General features: G+C 50.2%; 7 protein-coding genes across 7 annotated transcripts, besides 1 other annotated feature; 4 read left to right on the top strand and 3 right to left on the bottom strand.

Annotated features, from left to right (window-relative positions):
• Positions 1 to 18448: part of a sequence feature (contig 1.51 915..1114266(-1)) that runs on past both edges of the window.
• ANIA_03031 (threonine synthase THR4) lies at positions 42 to 1925 on the top strand (the record flags this gene model as incomplete). Its single annotated transcript, XM_655543.2, has 4 exons — positions 42 to 204; positions 271 to 624; positions 721 to 968; positions 1028 to 1925. The coding sequence occupies exons 1-4, from the start codon at positions 151 to 153 to the stop codon at positions 1923 to 1925; spliced, it is 1554 nt and encodes a 517-aa protein (XP_660635.1). The 5' UTR covers positions 42 to 150.
• cspA (putative cell surface protein) lies at positions 2563 to 3928 on the bottom strand (the record flags this gene model as incomplete). The annotated part of the gene is made up of 2 exons (XM_655544.1): positions 2563 to 3717; positions 3785 to 3928. The coding sequence occupies 2 exons, from the start codon at positions 3926 to 3928 to the stop codon at positions 2563 to 2565; spliced, it is 1299 nt and encodes a 432-aa protein (XP_660636.1).
• On the top strand, positions 5564 to 7275 carry ANIA_03033 (DNA primase subunit PRI1; the record flags this gene model as incomplete). Its single annotated transcript, XM_655545.2, has 3 exons — positions 5564 to 5833; positions 5888 to 6085; positions 6141 to 7275. Exons 1-3 carry the CDS (start codon positions 5601 to 5603, stop codon positions 7273 to 7275), a joined length of 1566 nt encoding a protein of 521 aa, XP_660637.1. The 5' UTR covers positions 5564 to 5600.
• Positions 7550 to 9010, bottom strand: ANIA_03034 (protein suAprgA1). Its single transcript, XM_655546.2, has 5 exons — positions 8774 to 9010; positions 8493 to 8614; positions 8379 to 8437; positions 7791 to 8299; positions 7550 to 7741 (listed from the first exon to the last, which is right to left on the bottom strand). The coding sequence occupies exons 1-5, from the start codon at positions 8967 to 8969 to the stop codon at positions 7716 to 7718; spliced, it is 912 nt and encodes a 303-aa protein (XP_660638.1). The 5' UTR covers positions 8970 to 9010; the 3' UTR covers positions 7550 to 7715.
• On the top strand, positions 10443 to 12839 carry ANIA_03035 (putative exonuclease; the record flags this gene model as incomplete). Its single annotated transcript, XM_655547.1, has 3 exons — positions 10443 to 10455; positions 10514 to 10661; positions 10715 to 12839. The coding sequence occupies 3 exons, from the start codon at positions 10443 to 10445 to the stop codon at positions 12837 to 12839; spliced, it is 2286 nt and encodes a 761-aa protein (XP_660639.1).
• ANIA_03036 (protein figA) lies at positions 13927 to 14907 on the top strand (the record flags this gene model as incomplete). The annotated part of the gene is made up of 4 exons (XM_655548.1): positions 13927 to 13954; positions 14015 to 14083; positions 14122 to 14470; positions 14526 to 14907. 4 exons carry the CDS (start codon positions 13927 to 13929, stop codon positions 14905 to 14907), a joined length of 828 nt encoding a protein of 275 aa, XP_660640.1.
• On the bottom strand, positions 15881 to 18102 carry ANIA_03037 (putative carboxylesterase; the record flags this gene model as incomplete). The annotated part of the gene is made up of 4 exons (XM_655549.1): positions 15881 to 16890; positions 16941 to 16962; positions 17026 to 17874; positions 18061 to 18102. 4 exons carry the CDS (start codon positions 18100 to 18102, stop codon positions 15881 to 15883), a joined length of 1923 nt encoding a protein of 640 aa, XP_660641.1.

Raw genomic sequence — 18448 nt, 5'->3', positions numbered from 1 at the left:
AGGCAAGAACTTGACTCACTGCTGCTCAATTAAAGTGAAGACTCCTTTCTTTTTGAATGTCCGTGAAATCACAACAGAAGTAATATCGATACTTAAAAATCTGCTCCTTTTATACACGGTATAGCCGTTCTTTACCTATCTCAATCGACCATGTCGCATACGCTGTCCCAAAAGTACCTCAGTACGCGGGGTGGTTCCTACGGGGTATGTTTGGGTCTTTTTCTGACTATGAAAAGTCAAGATTTGGCTAACTCTCCTTGCTACGTACAGTTCGGCTTCGAGGAAGCCGTTCTCAAAGGACTGGCCTCAGATGGCGGCCTCTTCATTCCCGAGGAGATCCCCTCCCTGCCCGCCGGATGGGAGACGGAGTGGCGCGATCTGAGTTTTGAGGAACTCGCATTCAACATCATGTCCCTCTACATCTCACCCTCCGAAATACCCTCTGAAGATCTCAGGGATATCATTAAGCGCTCGTACTCGACCTTCCGCCACCCCGAGCGTACACCCATTGTCGAGCTTGACGCAAAGCAGAACCTCTACCTTTTAGAACTGTTCCACGGCCCTACATTCGCTTTCAAGGATGTTGCGCTTCAATTTCTCGGAAACTTGTTCGAGTACTTTCTCGTACGCAAGAATAAGGGGAAGGAGGGCAAAGACAGGCATCATCTCACTGTATAACTACCTTCCGCCGTCCATATGTTAGTGCTGACCTTTTACTAGATTGTCGGCGCTACATCAGGAGATACCGGAAGCGCAGCTATTTACGGTGTTCGAGGGAAGAAAGACGTTTCTATCTTCATGATGTTCCCTACCGGAAAGGTGTCGCCCATCCAGCAGGCCCAGATGACTACCGTCCTTGACGCCAACGTACATAACCTCACTGTTGAGGGATCATTTGATGATTGCCAGGATATCGTCAAGGCTCTTTTCGCCGATCCTGATATCAACTCCACCCACAACCTCGCCGCGTAGGTATTCCTTTCCTGGACATTCTTATACCTCGCTAATAGCCCCAAAGCGTCAACAGTATCAACTGGTCGCGTGTCATGGCGCAAGTGACCTACTACTTCTACTCCTACTTCTCTCTTGTCAAAAACACCGGCTCCGATGACTCGAAGGTCCGCTTTGTCGTTCCTTCTGGCAACTTCGGGGACATCCTCGCCGGTTGGTTCGCTAAGCAGATGGGTCTTCCCACGGAGAAGCTCGTCATCGCTACAAACGAGAACGACATTCTTGATCGCTTTTTCCGCTCCAACGGACAATACACCAAAAATTCTGGCGAGGGCAGCGGCGTCAAGGAGACACATAGCCCGGCCATGGATATCCTAGTCAGCAGCAACTTTGAGCGCCTCCTCTGGTTTCTCGCCCTTCGAACAAACACCTCCTCTGACTCCATTGAGGAGCGCCGCAAGCAAGCCTCTGAAAACGTCAGCCAATGGCTCTCACAGCTCAAAACGGAAGGCGGCTTCACCGTCCCGCCCGCCGTCATTGAGGCCGCCAAAACCGAATTTGAAAGCGAGCGCGTTAGCAACGACGAGACGATCGCCCAAATCCGTTCAACATACAACTCCTCCTTCCCGTCTAACCTCACTCCCGGTAGTGCTACCTCTTCCAAGACTGGCGGCTACATTCTTGACCCCCACTCCGCCGTGGGTGTTGCGGCTTCACTGCGCTCCATCCAGCGCAACCCCGGCACGAAACACATTTCTCTTTCCACAGCTCATCCTGCCAAGTTTGCTAGCGCTGTAGATCTCGCTCTTCGCGCCGAGGACGGCTATGACTTCACCGAGGTCCTGCCTCAGGAGTTCATTGGTCTCGAGCAGCGTGAGAGCAGAGTTACGCCCGTTCGTGCTGGTGCTGGGTGGGAAGGTGTCCGTGAGATTGTCAAGGCTGAAGTTGAGCAGGAGCTTGAGGGAAAGCGGTAGAGGACATGCATTAGAACATATATTCCCAGTATCATTAGACATATACCTTCAGAATTTCGGCGAGCAAAAAGTTACATCTGCTTGATACGGTTCTCTTCGTTATTCTCTTCACTTAGCGTATTCATGGAACTCAAACAATAGAGCAATAGAAACTGCTGACTTTCTTTTCTCCATAAGTCCATGACTTGTCTGACTACAGAGTATATCAAATTACGCGATGTATAGTTACGATTTCTTCGAATTACAGACATTAAGTGGATTCGACTCTCAAGCTCTACTTCCTCAGATGTCGAACTGAAAGCTCAGATGAGAAGGGAGATTAATGCAAGTGCAAGCTTCATATTAAACTCTAGAGTACTATTATTATTACTATTTTAAAAGAGCATAGGACCTCATCTGCCCTCACCTAGAACTAGAACGCCTGCAATATGGATCCGAACAGGCACCAACTAGGCCGGCAAGCATCCTCATGAAGAAACGAACCAGGACAGGAAATGGAACAGAGACATCACAAGATACAAAATCCGAAACTCCATATTAACTCTTTTTGGGGAAAAAAAATAGACAAAATAATGGCATGTGTCATAGCCCCGGCAACAGAGTAAATGTCATTCGACTCTGTTGCTGTTGTGGTTGTCTAGAGGAGAGCCATGATTGTCATAAGGCCAATAAGGAGGCCAGCGGCGGGGCGGACGTTATCGGCGGAGCCGGTGAAATCTGGGCGTGCGGGGGAGACACCAGTTGGGGGAGCTTCAGGAGAAACCTCGCCGGGATGGCCAGGCTTACCGGGCTGGTCGGGCTTGCCAGGTTGGGCGGGAGCTTCAGGAGTACCGGAAGCACCAGGAGCAGTAGGAACGCTAGGAGTACTGGAAGCATGAGGGGCGCCGGGAACACCAGGAGTACCAGAAGCACCAGGAGCACTGGGAGTACTAGGGACCCCGGAAGCACCAGGGGTACCAGGCTTCCCAGGAATGACGGGATTGCTAGATCCTCCAGGGGCAGCAGGAGTACCAGACGGACCGGGTTGACCAGGCTGACCGGGTTGACCAGGCTGGCCAGATTGTCCAGGCTGACCGGGTTGACCAGGCTGGCCAGATTGTCCAGGCTGACCGGGTTGACCAGGCTGGCCAGATTGTCCAGGCTGACCGGGTTGACCAGGCTGGCCAGATTGTCCAGGCTGACCAGGTAGTCCGGGCTTACCAGGTTGACCAGGCTGACTAGACTGACCAGGCTGGCCAGGTGTGACGGGGTGTCCAGATCCTCCAGGGGCAGCAGGGGTACCAGGCTGGCCAGGAATGCTGGGAGTGGCGGACCCTCCGGGGGCGGCAGGGGTACCAGGCTGTTCGGGTTGACCAGGGCTGGGAACCGGAACAGGAACAGGGACCGGAGCTGGGGAGGAGCCAGGAGGCACGGGAACGGGTCTCGTAGTCGGAATAAGAGGCGGCGAAGTGCTGTTCTGGAACGGAGGGTTGGGCGGCGCGGTGCCGTTGTTCACGGGGCCTGTTGGAACAGGACGAGGTTTGCCAGTGGGTATAGGAGTGGGCTTGCCAGTGGGAACAGGCTTTCCAGTTGGGGCTGGGGTGCCAGTCGGACCTGGGTTGCCAGTGACAGGGGGAGCAGGCTTCCCAGTGGTGGGCGCAGTCGGGTGGACAGGTGGCCTGGTCTCGTCCTCACAGTAGGTCGTGGTGATCGTGACAGTGTTGGTCAAGGTGATGGGGACTGTCAGGGTCTTGGTTCCGGAAGTCACGACAGTCGAGGTGACCGGGCATGTGGTGGTTGTGTAGGTGGTGGTCTTGGTGATTTGGTGAGTCACGGTAGTGTTTGCCACGGACTAGACAAGAATTACTTAGTTGACATACTTGGGCAGGTCGAAGCTGACCACCTGGGCTTACCGAGTGAGGTTCCTTGTCGTGAGGCTCCTTCCAGTGGGGTTCTTTCCAATGGGCGACACCCGCAAACGCCGGGGTAGTCAGCGCCAGAAGGGCAACAATCTTGTTAACCATCTTAGAGAATGCTTAAGACAAGAGTTCTAGCCAGTAACAATAAGCAAAACCAGGATGAGCAAACGAGTGAGGTAGAAGCGAGTGACCTTGGGACAACCTGGCGTAGGTAAACCCATTTGAATAGGTGAAAAGATCTCACTTTATACCTGCGAGGGCAGGGGAAGGTCCCGCTTGCAAGACTGTCGGCCGGTTGGTCTGTTAGTCGTCATCAAAGCATGATACGACAGTAGTATTCATGGCGAAGGACAGTCTCGAAATCTCGGCTCAGGGAAAGGAACATGTCCTCCTGGATTCGAACGAAGTCTGGTTGGCTGCGAGGTTCAGGAAGCCTCTGTGCCATGGGTCACAGAATAAGGGTTGACTGGGAAAGGCACAAGGAGTGATGCTGGGATCTCCATTCATTCAGGGCCGTGAGATGAGAGTGACATTCCATAGCTTCGTCCAGTGCCGATACAAAAGAAGCTCCACAAGATCCACTACGATCTCAAGTGTGCTGCATTGGGTGATGATCACGATTCACTGCCCAGAGGCGATAGCGTCATGGATCTGGTGAACTACCAGGATACCAGAGTATACAATCTATCGCCCCCAGAAGACTCAAGGGACCCTCGTGTGCATGAATCCGTTCCTGGAGCTTATAGCCATATCAAGCAAATCACAAGTTGCTGAAGCTACAAGGTTGTCTCTCGCTGCTCTCGATCAATAGCAAGGCAACAACGGACGTCCTGATGACGGTTATCCAGGCCGAAGGGTAGTCGTAGGTGACATTGCCTCGACGGTCATTATGTCATATGCTACTGTCTGCCCAGTCCATCATGTTGCTAGCCAGATCGAGGAGAATCGTTTTTCCCTAAGGAATGTGGGACCGTCCAGAGAAGAAACCATCTGCAACATCAACGAGATGCAAACCAAGGTCACCGTAGGATATGCACTCGTCTCCCGCCAGTAAAAGTGACGGAGCTCGTTTGGGTCAGTTCTCCATGAGCAAATTGAACAGCTTGAACGTGAAAACTGGTTATGCAAGTTAACGAATTATAGGACTCAAGGACCTGAGGTTGAACTTCAGCTGAAGACATCAAATGCCAGGATAGCATTGCAATACACAGACTTTGCGACACCAAGACATAACCCCGTGTCCAAGATTAGCTTGCTAATCCAGCTGAAGACACGCAGCCAGACGCTATGGGACACTATCATGGAACCGATTGGTACATTAACCAAACCAAAGGATGACGGTGGGATAGCCAGCACGAATACGGATAGGACATGATGCGATGAAGGCAAGTGTAGGTGTCATTCAGCGGACAGGGAGCAAGCAATGCGGAGCCCAGTGTTCCGCAGACGGCGATTGAGAGCTGAGTCAATGTTCCTGCAGGAACCGGAAGTAACCAGAGGGTGAGACCAAGGATAGGGTCGTTGCATGGAAGAGATTAGAATCCAACTTGAGGGTATTGCCGTTTGCGGCCGTGATTGGCTGACTCAGAAAAATGTCACGTGTAAACAAGACTGAGTATGCGCATGAATGTTAATCCGGCCCGCTTTAGGGTTCGAGGCCAAGACCGGAACGCGTCCGAGAGCGCGTCTTTGAGTTGAGGTCGCGTTAATTGCTTCCCGCGGGCGATAACAGCTTGAGAAACAATCTTGGATTTGAATTCACCGCTTCGCCACCACGATGCCGCACTGGGTATCTTCAGACGGCTCTTCAACATCGCACAATGATGTTGAGGCCCTCCCAGATGCCCCCCCACTCACAGATGTTTCCAACGGCGCTGAGAAGGACGTAGCTGCCGCCGGCAAGACGACAGCCGGAGTGAAAATCGAAGATATTTTCGATGACGACGAAGACGAAGAGACCGAATTCCCCGCATCTAGTGCGCCGGCTGAGACCAGGGTCGGAAGCGCGGAGTAAGCATACACCAGTATTTACAAGGGAACAACTCTAATCTAGGCCATTCATAGAGCATCAGCGCCGGTACCTGTCCAAGTCGATACGGAAACCATGCTGCAATTTTACCAACGCCTGTTCCCTTTCCGCTACTTATTTCAGTGGCTTAACCATGGGATTGTCCCCTCTCCCGACTTCGGGAACCGAGAGTTCGCTCTGACACTTCAAAACGATGCTTATTTACGATATCAGTCGTACCCAACCGCGGATCTGTAAGTTGGCGCGCACGAAGTTACTTTGGATGATATTCTAACATTTGCAATGTAGGTTTCGCAAAGATATTCTCAAGATGAACCCCTCCCGTTTCGAAATCGGGCCCGTTTACAATAGGAACCCGCGAGATAGAAAGACACTCGGCAGCGGACAACTAAAACCCCTCGCCAAAGAACTCGTTTTTGATATCGATTTAACAGATTATGACGACATTCGTACCTGCTGTACAAAGGCGAACATCTGCGCGAAATGCTGGGCATTCGTGACAATGGCCATCAAGGTCGTCGACACGGCTCTACGACAAGACTTCGGCTTCCAACATATTCTATGGGTTTACTCAGGACGTCGTGGTGCTCACGCCTGGGTCTGTGATTCTCGCGCACGGAATCTCTCAGATGACCGGCGTCGAGGCATCGCAGGGTACCTCGACCTTGTCAGGGGAGGCACAAACAGCGGCAAGCGCGTCAATCTCAAACGACCGCTCCACCCCCACATGACCCGCAGTCTGGAGATCTTAAAGCCATACTTCGTGCAAACCACCTTAGTAGACCAAGATACCTTCGCCAGCCCAGAGCAAGAGCAACGCCTTCTCTCCCTTCTCCCCGATAAGGGGCTCAATGACTCCTTGCGCCGGAAATGGGAATCAGCCCCCGACCGCTCTAGCACAAACAAGTGGGCTGACATTGATGCTCTTGCAAAGGCCGGTAAAAGCTCTACTCTTAACCCCGCTACCCTACGCGAGGCCAAACAAGATATCGTTCTCGAGTACACATACCCACGTCTCGATTCCGAGGTCAGCAAGAAGATGATCCACTTGCTCAAGAGCCCATTCGTCATTCACCCGGGCACCGGGCGAGTTTGTGTTCCTATTGACATTCGTAATGTCGAGAAGTTCGATCCTCTCTCCGTACCTACTGTCTCTCAATTGCTCTCAGAGATAGACTCCTGGGACTCAGACCATCCTAGTAGTGGCGCCGCGGAGACTGCAGAAGGCGAAGGGAGCGCTCCTAACGCCTCTGACGCTGGAGGCACCCGTAAATTACAGGACTATGAGAAGACAAGCCTGAAACCGTACATTGACTACTTCCGTTCGTTCATTGCGGGCCTTAACAAGGAGGAGCGCAATGGGAAGCGAGAGCGTCACGAGGATAGTACTCCAGGAGTTAAATCTGAGAGTATGGACTTTTGATTCTGAATTATGTCGATATGATTTTCTCCGTTAATGTACATGATTAATGGGTCATCAGCTGGGTATTCCTTGAGCGGGATTTGGCCAGGATTGTGCTTTATTGGGTTGGAGAATGGCGCTTTGGATCAGCTCTATAACTATAATTGAATGCATTGCTGACGTTGACAATTACTGTGATTCTTAGAAATGAATATGTCGTATTCAGTGCGATTACACTGCCTGACTTCAACGAGCAAGAGGTCGAAGGCCAGTCAGAATAGAATCAATAAGATTCGGCATGATTACAATAAGATTCCTAATTCATTTCTATATTAATACATGTCCATCCTGATCACTTCCAGAAAACTAGACAGAGATAAGGGCAAAAGCAGAACGTTCGCTGGGCGAACAACAATGAGTTGGTAGGTATACAGAGGCTAGATATACGTGATTCGTGTGCTTTAGGCGGCAACGAAGTTGCGGACATCTGAGAACGTTAGTACGCGAAATGACATCAATTAGGTTCGTTCACTTACTCTCGAGCCAGCGGACGTACTCCTTCTGCTCCTTAACCTGGATGTAGTCGGGAATCATGTTGGCGAGCTCGGCGTTGATGCCGCGCTCCTCAAGGTATCGCTCGAGGTAGGTCTGCAAGTCCTCATCCAGGTTCTCAAATGGAGGGCCGGCGTACAGGCTCTGTCTGGCCCAATCCTTCTCAGCGGTAGCAGCGTGAGCCAAGTCAGGCTTGGAGAAGTAAGAAACTTCCTCAACCTGGAACAAGCCGTCCTGGGCAACGGTCTGGATGAGCAGGGCGCCCTTGCCGGACTTTTCGATAGTGACATTAACACGAGCAGGGAAGCTAGGCTCCAGGTCCTGTTCACCACGGTCAGCGGGAGAGACGCTGTCCTCGGGATGCTGGGCGAAGCCGCCAGCACCGCCCTGGTTCACGGGCTGGTGGCCCTGATAGTCCAGCTCATCGAGAGCATCCAAATCCTCATGCTCGCTCAGGTTCTGAAGATCCGCAACAGTGAATGTAAGGCGAATTCTAGGAAGGGGCCAAACGTTAGCGCGTGGACGCTGATAACCATGGATCGAGAAGGGATAGTTATAGAAGAGACACTTACTCCTCATCATTGAACTTCTTTGTCAGAACAACTTCCTGTTCTCCAGGAACATCCTTGACCTACAATACAATGAGGTTCCATAACTCATCATAGACGCAAATGTTTCGTACATACCTCCCAGGAGTTATTCTGAAGAACATATTGGATGTTCTGGACAGAGGATTCCAAGTCCTCAAGGCCGGAGGACTTCTCGTGCTTAAGTTCGTCCTCGAGCTTGGCAGCAAGCTCAGCATCGCCTATAAAGAAGGTGAGTCCGTTAGCATTATTCGCTTGAAAATATCGTTTTGGGCTTCAGATGGCTCGAAGTCAAAGGTCAACAGTCTGTCGAATAACGAAGAAGTTATCCGAAGTAGGTTCCGGTGCAGTTAGTGGTTGATTATTCAGATTTCGCTTACCTTCAGCTTGCCTGAATGCCTTGCACGTCGAAAAAGCGGCTTGGGATGGTCTAATGGCCTGCTTCAATGAGGGCTGGATGAAGCTAGTCTTGGGGAGGTTTGAGATGGGGCGGAGAATGGCGGATCTGGAGGAGGTAGCAATTGATCGCGAGAAAGTGCGAGGCACTGTGCGAGTAAGTGTGCGTAGGGAGAGCATTTTGAATGTAGCTTAGAAATGGACGTTGGGATGGGAGGAAATTGTTGATGGTTTGAAGACGAGAATCGAAGGCAAAAGATTCGGGTCGGATGATGTTAACATTTCCCAATGAGGATAAGCGCTGCCAAGACTTAGAGCTCCAGCTTCTGCGGAGTACATCATTAACTATATTGCAGTTGAGACCACGACATGAAGCCGGTATATAATTCATCAAGGTGAATGACAGCAGTATACATTACACACGGTGCTGTCTAATAATTGATAAGGTCACTATAGTTTGGGCCAAACGGTTCAGCGAAAATATGCATATATCATAACTCCATTATACCATGAAATGCTGGAACGTTTGTGACTCGCAAAAGAAAAAGCAAAAGCGAAACGCAACATCATGACAACCCTTTAGGTGGAAATGTTGAAGTTTGTTTCTCTCCCTCTTTCGTTAACCGAATGAATTTCATAGCACTGAGTCCAGACCAATTCCCATTCCACCGAACAAGTGCTCTGACTACATCCTCCTCGGTCAGGTCCGGCATCCAAAAACCTGTCTTGAACTCTTTGTTCTCGGCCTCCGTTCGTTGTAAGAGTGCTTCTTCTCTCTTACTAGGCGGCCGACCTTTCCTCCGCTCACTCTGTAATTGTTCGATCTCGGGCACGCTGCGATTGATATATCTGTACGCCATGGCATCAGTATGTCCATAACATGTAAAATATCGCGCCTCGGTCTGACGAACCTGGCGACAAGATCGGAAAGGTCATTGTCTGAAAGAGATACTGTTCCCTCGGGGATAGACTCTTGAAAATAGGTAATGCGGTCAACTAAGGTCAAATGTCAGTGAAGGGCGTAGAATGGAAGCACGGTAAGCAGTTCCCTTACCATAAGACTGTCTCCCTCTCGCCATAGCAGCCGAGACTCGGGCAACTCGATCGTCTCTCGTACCGGCCCTTCGCAGCAGCTTTGCGTCTCTGCTGTTCTCATGGAGAGCTTCAATCGCCCCACGCTTCTTAGAGATGTGCTTCTGCACTTTTGTCAAAGACTTGGGCATGATGAATATAAGCTTAAATAATGATCTTTCCACACTCAGGTTTCCGATAAAAGGGGATCCAGTTTCTTCCCCTCCAACTTTGAGAATTTTCTTTTTCAACCGGCAAAATACAGGAGCGGTGAGTCTGGGGTTGCTTAGAGCCGCTACTAAGCAACCAATCAAAGCCATGGCCTGCAATCGCGTTCCTGGCGCGTTCTGGGAAGAACGAGGAAGTCGATCGTTGCAAGCATTCCATCCTTGCTGCCGGGGTTCGTTCACCGTCTTATGATACCTGGGCGGCTGCTTCGTTCCCCGTGTCAACTCAGAACACGGGAGTTTCATGTCCTTCGCCCCCAGCCTGACTTTGTCCCGCTCGCAGAATATCCCACTGATGCCTCCCTCGAGTCTGTGAAAAACACGAGGCATATCTCGTCCTTCCAGGGAGCCCACGATGGGTATTAAAGGTAAATAATGACAATCGCTTACTCTGTCGAGTGCTGCTTATATTGAGACGTTCCTTAGGACTTCATGGCCTTCTCAAGTCAATCCAGAAACCATGCCACTTGAAGAAGTTCAGCGGACAAACCCTGGGGGTAGACGCTTACGGGTGGTTACATCGTGGGACGGTGGCCTGCGCCGTCGACCTAGTTCTGGATAGGCCGACCACAAAGTGAGTTGTTTGACAGCGCACTATATACGCTGGTACGTTATTAACTTGAAAAGACATATTGATTTCGTCCTGAGTCGAGTCCGTATGCTCCTCTTCTTCGGAGTTAAGCCGTATCTTGTCTTCGATGGGGACAACTTGCCAAGTAAGTCCGGTACCGAGCTCGACCGACAGCAGAGGCGTCATGAGAGCAAAACGCTAGGAATGGAACTCTATCGCAAGGGGCGAACCGCAGAGGCGTATCAAGAGCTCCAGAAGGCTGTGGATGTAACACCGCTTATGGCGCGTCAGTTGATTGAGGAATTGAAAAAACTGGACATTCAATACGTGGTAGCGCCTTACGAGGCCGATGCACAGCTTGTTTATTTGGAGAAGCACGGCTTTATTGACGGCATTATATCGGAAGACTCTGACTTGCTTGTATTCGGCGCCAAACGACTGTTGTCCAAGCTTGACCAGCATGGTGAACTGATTGAAATCAACCGTGCTGATTTCACGGCTTGTCGAGAAGTCAGCTTTGTGGGTTGGACGGACGCCGACTTCAGACGAATGTGTATCATGAGCGGTTGCGACTACTTGCCCAACATTGCTCGCGTCGGGTTGAAGACAGCATACCGAAGCATTCGGAAGTACAAAAGCGTGGAGAAGGCGCTTAGGATGCTTCAATTCGAGGGCCCGTACCATGTGCCAGCCGACTACCTTCAGAGCTTCATGCAGGCTGAACTGACTTTCCTCTATCAGAGAGTATTTTGCCCAAAGTCTGGCAAATTAGTTCCCTTGACATCACCGGATGATGGAGTTAACTTGGATGAGCTTCCTTTTATCGGTGCTGATATGGATCCTGAGACCGCTGTCGGAGTCGCGAATGGTGACCTAGATCCAACATCGAAAAAACCCCTACAGTTGGTGATAAAACCACTGGGCTCAAGCACAGTAGAACAGAACAAACATATTGCGTCCCTCAGCCGAAGACAAACAATTGGCTCGTTCTCGGATATAAAACCATCTAAGCCAATAAACTCCTTCTTCACCCCGAAACGCGTTCCACTTGCCGAGCTGGATCCAAATAGCCTCACTCCATCGCCAAGTCAGCAACGACTACTTCATCGTCATGTCAACAGTTCCTGGGAGCCCTCCCTTGCTCCGTCTCGCCCATCCGTCGCTAGGTCTACCACCGTTAATGACTCGTCTAGTCGTCTTTCGAGTCCGCTCGTGAGAAGTGCTGAACGGTCTTTATTTCTAGCACGCACTTCGAAGTTGACAACTCTGCAGCCTAGCAAACGACAGAGGCTCTGCTCAGAAACAGACGAAGTGATCGCTGCTAGTACACCAGACTGCCGCAGTCGCTTCTTCGCAGCCAGCTCGAATGATGAAACCCCTAGCGGCGGCCAAAAGCTTAATCGTAGCAAGAAAGCGCGCAAGTCTACTTTAGACGTTTTCTCGGACGATGCGACCGAAGATATTATGTCACAGATGCCTGATCCGAGCGAAGCCGCGAATATGACGAATGAGAAATTCTCAGCAGCAGGTCACTCCGGTGAAAGCAGCGAACGTGAAGATGAAGTAACCAAAACAAATGTTCCAATTACTACCAGGAGCGAGACCGAGGCCACCCAACTTGATGCTAAGAAGCAGGCCTACGAGGCTGCATTTGACAGCAGAACGCTATCCAGAAAGATAAGCGCCGCATCAGAGCCTCAGGTCGTTCCACAGGTTACGGACCATCATATCAAGCGGCAGACCTCGACACTCTCGAAGTATTCCTTCAAGACTGATGCTAGTGGAACCCGACCTAATCCACAGCACTCGGCCGTGAACGGTCCTGAACGGAGTGCTTCGAGCCAGTTGGTTCGCCAAAGAACCTGGACGCCTACACAACCCAAGCGGCTAACCCCATTACAGCGGTTGGGCCAGAACGCTTTATACCGATCACGATCATTGAACAACATGCCGGCCTCACCTACGATTTCCAGATCCCCAAGTCGGATTGAGGACAGGACCAGCGTCAGCTCCGGTGACTGTCCTCCTGCAATCACTTTACGCACCGGACAGGGTAGCGAGGATCTCATAGTCCCAGACAGTGAAGAGGAGGAAGATGATTGCGATGCAGGCGACGACAGTGTTAGCCAATCTCGAGTAACAGCTTTGGATCTCAAACGGTTCTCTTTCACGGCGAGATGATGTACATATTATTGGTTTATCAAAGCACCTGATCATGCATTGGTGTCTTCATTGGTGTCTTGGAGTTTGGAAGAGGCTAACAGTCTTTAGGAGGTCAATATGCCGATCGGTTGGTGAACGGATTGTTGTCTGGATGGTTGTTTTGCTTCTTGGCGTTGTATTGAGTACATAATTTTTATTGAGATCATTACATTGGAGCAATGAATACTGTATCACTACTCTGTATTCACCGTCGCGCTTCGACGATCGCAGGCATCCGACAGACTTTCCGACTTTAGGCTTCAGTCACTAAATATGGGTTGGAACTTGGGAATCTGGGGGCGGTCCTGGCGCTAATCCAGTTTACGTTAGCTCGATCTACGGCTCGATCTGCTGTGTTTACTATTAAGGGGAGGCGGTGAATTTGGTTACCGGGGAACCGGGGCTCGTAAACAATGGGCGTTGGCCCAGCCTCTCGATTTAGTGCGGAAGATCCAGTTGTATACCGTCAGATGGCCCAGCCACCCACTATCTTCGCTGGTGACGCTCACGTTCTTGTTTTGCAAATACTCGGTGGCAGGAAGTCTCGCCGGTTTTGGGTTGCAGCTGTGGATTTGTCCAGATACGATCTCTCCCCTTCTCCGTCTTCCTCCCTCTTGCATACTTCTCACTTGAACTGCCCGTTTGGACCATTGTTGTCCCACTGACACTCTGGGTAACGGTGCTTTGTTTTCATTGAAATCTGACTGTTGTGTATAGCACCGGATCTGTCAACCACGTTTGCGAGACAATCCCCATACATTCCCTCGATCTATTATCGTCATTCCTCCCATCTAGATCTCCTACGTCGCATTCCACGCCGTATTTTGCTACATTCCTTTGAGCGAACCGTCGCTGGGAATCATCCGGGTAGCAGGCACTCAGTGGTTGTTATTGGTTGTTATTCAGATTCACGAGTGTGACAACCGTTTCCTTCAGTTTTATAGGAGCGGGCATTGCTGCTAGACAAGGTGTGTAGGGTCAGCAGCACTCCTTCTCGGGGCTCCGAGAAGTGAGACTCAAAAAGAAAGAAGGAATCAACACAGCAGGAAGCTGTTGCATATTCAAGATGCCGAGATTCGCGGGCGGCTTCGCCCGTATGTGTTTTGTCCCTAGCTATGGGTTTGCGACTGGTATTTGCTAACAGCTTGGGTTAGGCTTCATTACGATGGTCGGATATCACCACGTGCTGATGATTATCATTGCTATTATTATCATCCTTCTCTGTGAGTCACTCTACTTCTAGCTATCCGTTTGACTGTAGCTAACTCACATAACCACTCAGCGCTGCTGCTCGCAGGATGCTCTTCATCATCGCCTCAAATGCCAACAATTTTCCTGATCTCTATGTACTATGAGCGCTACGACCCAATATTTGACCTCGCGCAGGTCGACCCTGGAGTTGTTACCGCTACAGCAAACATCGTTGGAGGTGCTCAGCTGGAGGTTCGCGTAGGATATTTTGGCATTTGTGTCCAACCAGACGGTGGATCTTACATCTGCAATAACAACGCAACCGCACTTGCAGAGATCCTAACTCTCGATCAAGACCCGCTAAATCTCGTCTGGGTTGCATCAACGTTCAAGGATGCAGTCGTTTTCCCGTACCTGATGTGAGTCCACATTTTCCCGTCGAGCTAGGTCTTAGGTCCATCTAACGGCATCTAGAATTATTGCCATTATCCTTGCTTTTATCTGCTTTATTATCCTTGCCACTTTCCCTGGCTGGCACGAAGGAACCGATGCGACTGGCTCCGAAGTTGAATATAAGCCGTTTCCTTCCCGCCCTGTATCCCAGGTCGCGCTGGCCTTGATCTTCGTGGCAGCAGTTTTCGTGCTGGTATCAGTTCTGTGGCAGCATACGGCATCTGTGGGCGCAAGCACGATAGCTCAAGATTTGGGGAACGGGAGTGTTAAGAGCGGCGTCGGGACTTCCGCGATGGTCTTGGGTTGGTTTGGATTCGCCTTGATGGTGGTCGTGACGATCGGACTGCTATTCATGATTCTAAATTTGCGGTTGTTAAGGCAACTGACTGACGATGAGCCCTAGTGGGCAAAGTACTTGCTTCCTTGCGTTTATTGTTCATTTTCTTTGTTTTCTCCTCTCAGCACGACTCACAATACCCCTTCACGACACCAACACCACGAACACGACGATACTACGACCGCCGCATGAATAATACCCTGAGATCCCGATATACCCACGAGAGATAATGATCGGATTGGTTAGACTTGAATGTCGATAAATCAGGAAAAATCCTACAGAGACCTCGACCTTCGTCAAACCACGCGACTTGCTTGATGTTTGTCATCTTACCATCGCCTTATCGCCCATGTACATTCCCCCGCAATTATTGTCGATTGCATTTCTCTAATGTTGTATAAAGAGTTTGTTCCGAGCTTCTATATCGCTATATCAATCAGGATCTGGGTGCTTCTATGGTTGATGAGATTTTATGTTTATGAATGGATGGACAGGATAGGATAGCATACTATGTTATATGATTGGATGCGCGCATTGAATGAATGGATGCAGCAATAAAATAAGAAAATATAATTAGGTTTTGCGTATATGCTTCTCTAGAGTTTGACTGGGATTAGGCGTAAGATAAGCGTGATTGACTTCTCCGCCGTTAGATGTATAGAGTACAAGGACTTCCTTTTGCCTTGCACGTTACTATAAATTTTGATATATACCCCATATATACCCCATATACCCCAGCTGGGAATGCACAAATTGTTGAAAAGGAAGAGCAGCCGCATAATGCTCCTTCCTTCAACGTAGAGTAGTTGAGGAAGAAGCAACCACCGGACCAAGCCCGGCCGCTTCCACCTTCAAGGGCAAGATAATGCAGTTTTCGGAAGGAAGAACAGACTACTAATGCATTCCCAACACAATGGCAGTTCTTTTTATTCTTGGTATCATCGCGGCGGCGTATACTAGCAGTTGCAGGACTATGCGCATTCTGTCCTCCACCGGACGGCATGGCTTTAATGTCTCATATTGGAAGGACAAAGTTGGTTTAATCAAGATAAGATGTAATCGGAAGCCCTAAGAACTCGCACTGTTTCAAGCTTTGAAATGGCGTCTTCTCACTAGGGAAGTCAAGCATGTGGATAGGGCCGCTGGAGTTGCGCACCGGCTCCCATGGGCCAAAGGCTTGAACAGCTTCTAGTGTTCTTTCATAGCCGCGGGCAGCCAGGTAGTTTGCGTCAGGATTGGGCTGTCCGGAGCGTACGAACTCAGCGAAATAGGATGATATGAGCTGTGCAGCGAAGAGGTCTAGAGGATCTCGAGCAGCATCGAGATTGCCAAAGACAAAAGGTAGGTCTGAACCGTGAAGACGGAAATAGAAAAGGTCTGGATCTCCGAGTGGATACTCAGACGATGATGGTGGTCCGCCGAGGTTATTTGGGTCGGTGCCGCCAATTGTTCGCTGCACCTGATAGTAGTATGATGGTTTGAAAACGCCGGTGGATACACCTGCATATAGGGCGGCTTGGTTTATACACCGGATTTTAATGTCTGTCGCTATGCGTTGGGCAACAGCGAAAGAATCCAAGGTTATATTACCTGTGTTGGGACTGGGGAACAGGTTTGAATCGATGATTTTGAGGGCCTGGGTGGTGCTGATATTCAAAAATTCTTGGATACCCTCGAGCTCAGACTCGATGTTATTGGAGAAAGGGATGAATGATGCACCTTCGTCGGCGACATTTCCGAATATAACCGGGACGTGAGCGGTGCCTGCATGTCTCTCACTGAGGTTTAGGTCTGTTGTATTGATATATTTCCCGTCCTGAACGATGTGGTGTGCAATCGTTGGCAAATTGACAAGAGTAGACGCAGGAAGGTCCCTCAAGCATGATATCTGCTGCTCAGTCGTGTCCTGATTACAGCCAGCTTCGAATAATATTTTCTGGCCGGCTGTTTGATATGATTCTGAGACGCTCAGGTATGAGCTATATGACGCTTCACGATGTTCGTACTTAATGCCAGCGCCATTTCTCACGTCCGACATCGCAATGGCGCCTTGAAACTTTCCATATGCAAGAGGTGAGCCTAGAAGAGCCTTTACAGACCTAGCACCTGCTCCTTCACCAGCTATGGTGATGCGTCGAGGGTCGCCACCAAATTGAGCAATATTTTTTATTGTCCACTGCACACATCAGCACTGCCTGAATCCACGTTCCAGTTCCTGTATAGAACTACCTCAAGAGCAAGGATCTGATCAGCGATCCCTTGGTTTCCTTGGATGTCTGTCCCTGGCACCGCTAAAAAGCCCAACGTCGAGAGTCGATAATTGAATGTCACGACAACCACGTCTTCTCGTGAGGCTAAATTGCCACCGTCCGTCGCAGGGTCAGAACCAGCGCCAGCAACGAAATTACCACCGTGGATCCAGAAAAGAACTGGCCGTAGGCCAGCTGTAGAGTTCTTCTTCGGGATATATGGCGTTTGGATGTTGAGGTACAGGCAGTCCTCGCTGCCACCGGCAACCTGGGCACAACTGGACCCATACTCCGTAGCCTTGATTGTGCGGAACTTTTCAGAGTATGGCTTCGCATAAGAAAACCGAGTTGGAGCATCCGCGTATGGGATCCCTAAGAAACGAAATGATTTTTGGTTCCGGTATCCTACGTACATGTTGTTCTCCGAGTTGACTCGAATCAGTTGCTGCTGCACGGTCCTCCCTCGTCTTTGTTTGTCGTCATTACTGGTCTGTGTGCACAAGACAGGAAGCGGAATATTTCGAGAAGGGAAAGGATAGTGATCAAGTTGATTCTCACCATCCTCAACAGATAGCACCCCATCTCGGACGTAGAATCGCCCAGATTTGTGTTCGGCCGTTTCGGTCTGGTTGTTAGTGTAGAAATAATACGAGAACAAGCGTTGAAAGTCCTCTTTGTACTCCATGACTGTGGAAAGGGAGATCATGGTCTCCCCGAACTCTTCGCATGCATCGCGAAGTTCATGCTGTCCCATAGGACCAAGCAAAATCGCCCCAGCATGATTCTGATGGTCGGTGGAGTTCAGATTATTCTGATAGAGAAAAGTAAGTGACGACTTCTCGTTGACCACGCGTCTATAACCAAATCGCCGGTATCTATGTGGGATCTGTCTGAGCGGAGTTTGGGGTTCCTCCGTCGAGGTTGAATATACAGGCCCAGAGAACCCACGAGACAGCCCTAATCCACACACATTGACAATAAAGACAGCTACCACAAGAAGGCGAATTTTCATATTGGCGTAGGATATTGATCAAACACTCGTTCACACCGTTATGAGGGAACCATCTGCCCCGCAACTTTAAGATATGTTGGGCTGCCGAAAGCATCCCAGCAATTACCCGCATTCATCAAAAGCGAGGCCCTAGCCAATATATCGGTGCCACCCCGCCTAGTGTCTTCTACCCTTTTCGCTAAAAGGGGCCGAGGACCGTGACATGCAAGCCATCAGGGCAAGATGAAAAGCGGGGAAGGCTTTTTACCGGTAGTGTCACTTGAGCATGCGTCGCCAAAGTTTGAGTACCCGAGTGTCGGCGAGTAATAGGACGACAGAATGAAGGCTGACGCCAAGATCAATAGTT

Source organism: Aspergillus nidulans, chromosome VI (genome assembly GCF_000011425.1).
Source record: "Aspergillus nidulans FGSC A4 chromosome VI".
In the NCBI taxonomy this organism is placed as follows: Eukaryota; Fungi; Ascomycota; class Eurotiomycetes; order Eurotiales; family Aspergillaceae; genus Aspergillus; species Aspergillus nidulans.
Note: the sequence above shows the minus strand (reverse complement) of the source record. Positions and strands in the feature narration are given on the sequence as shown.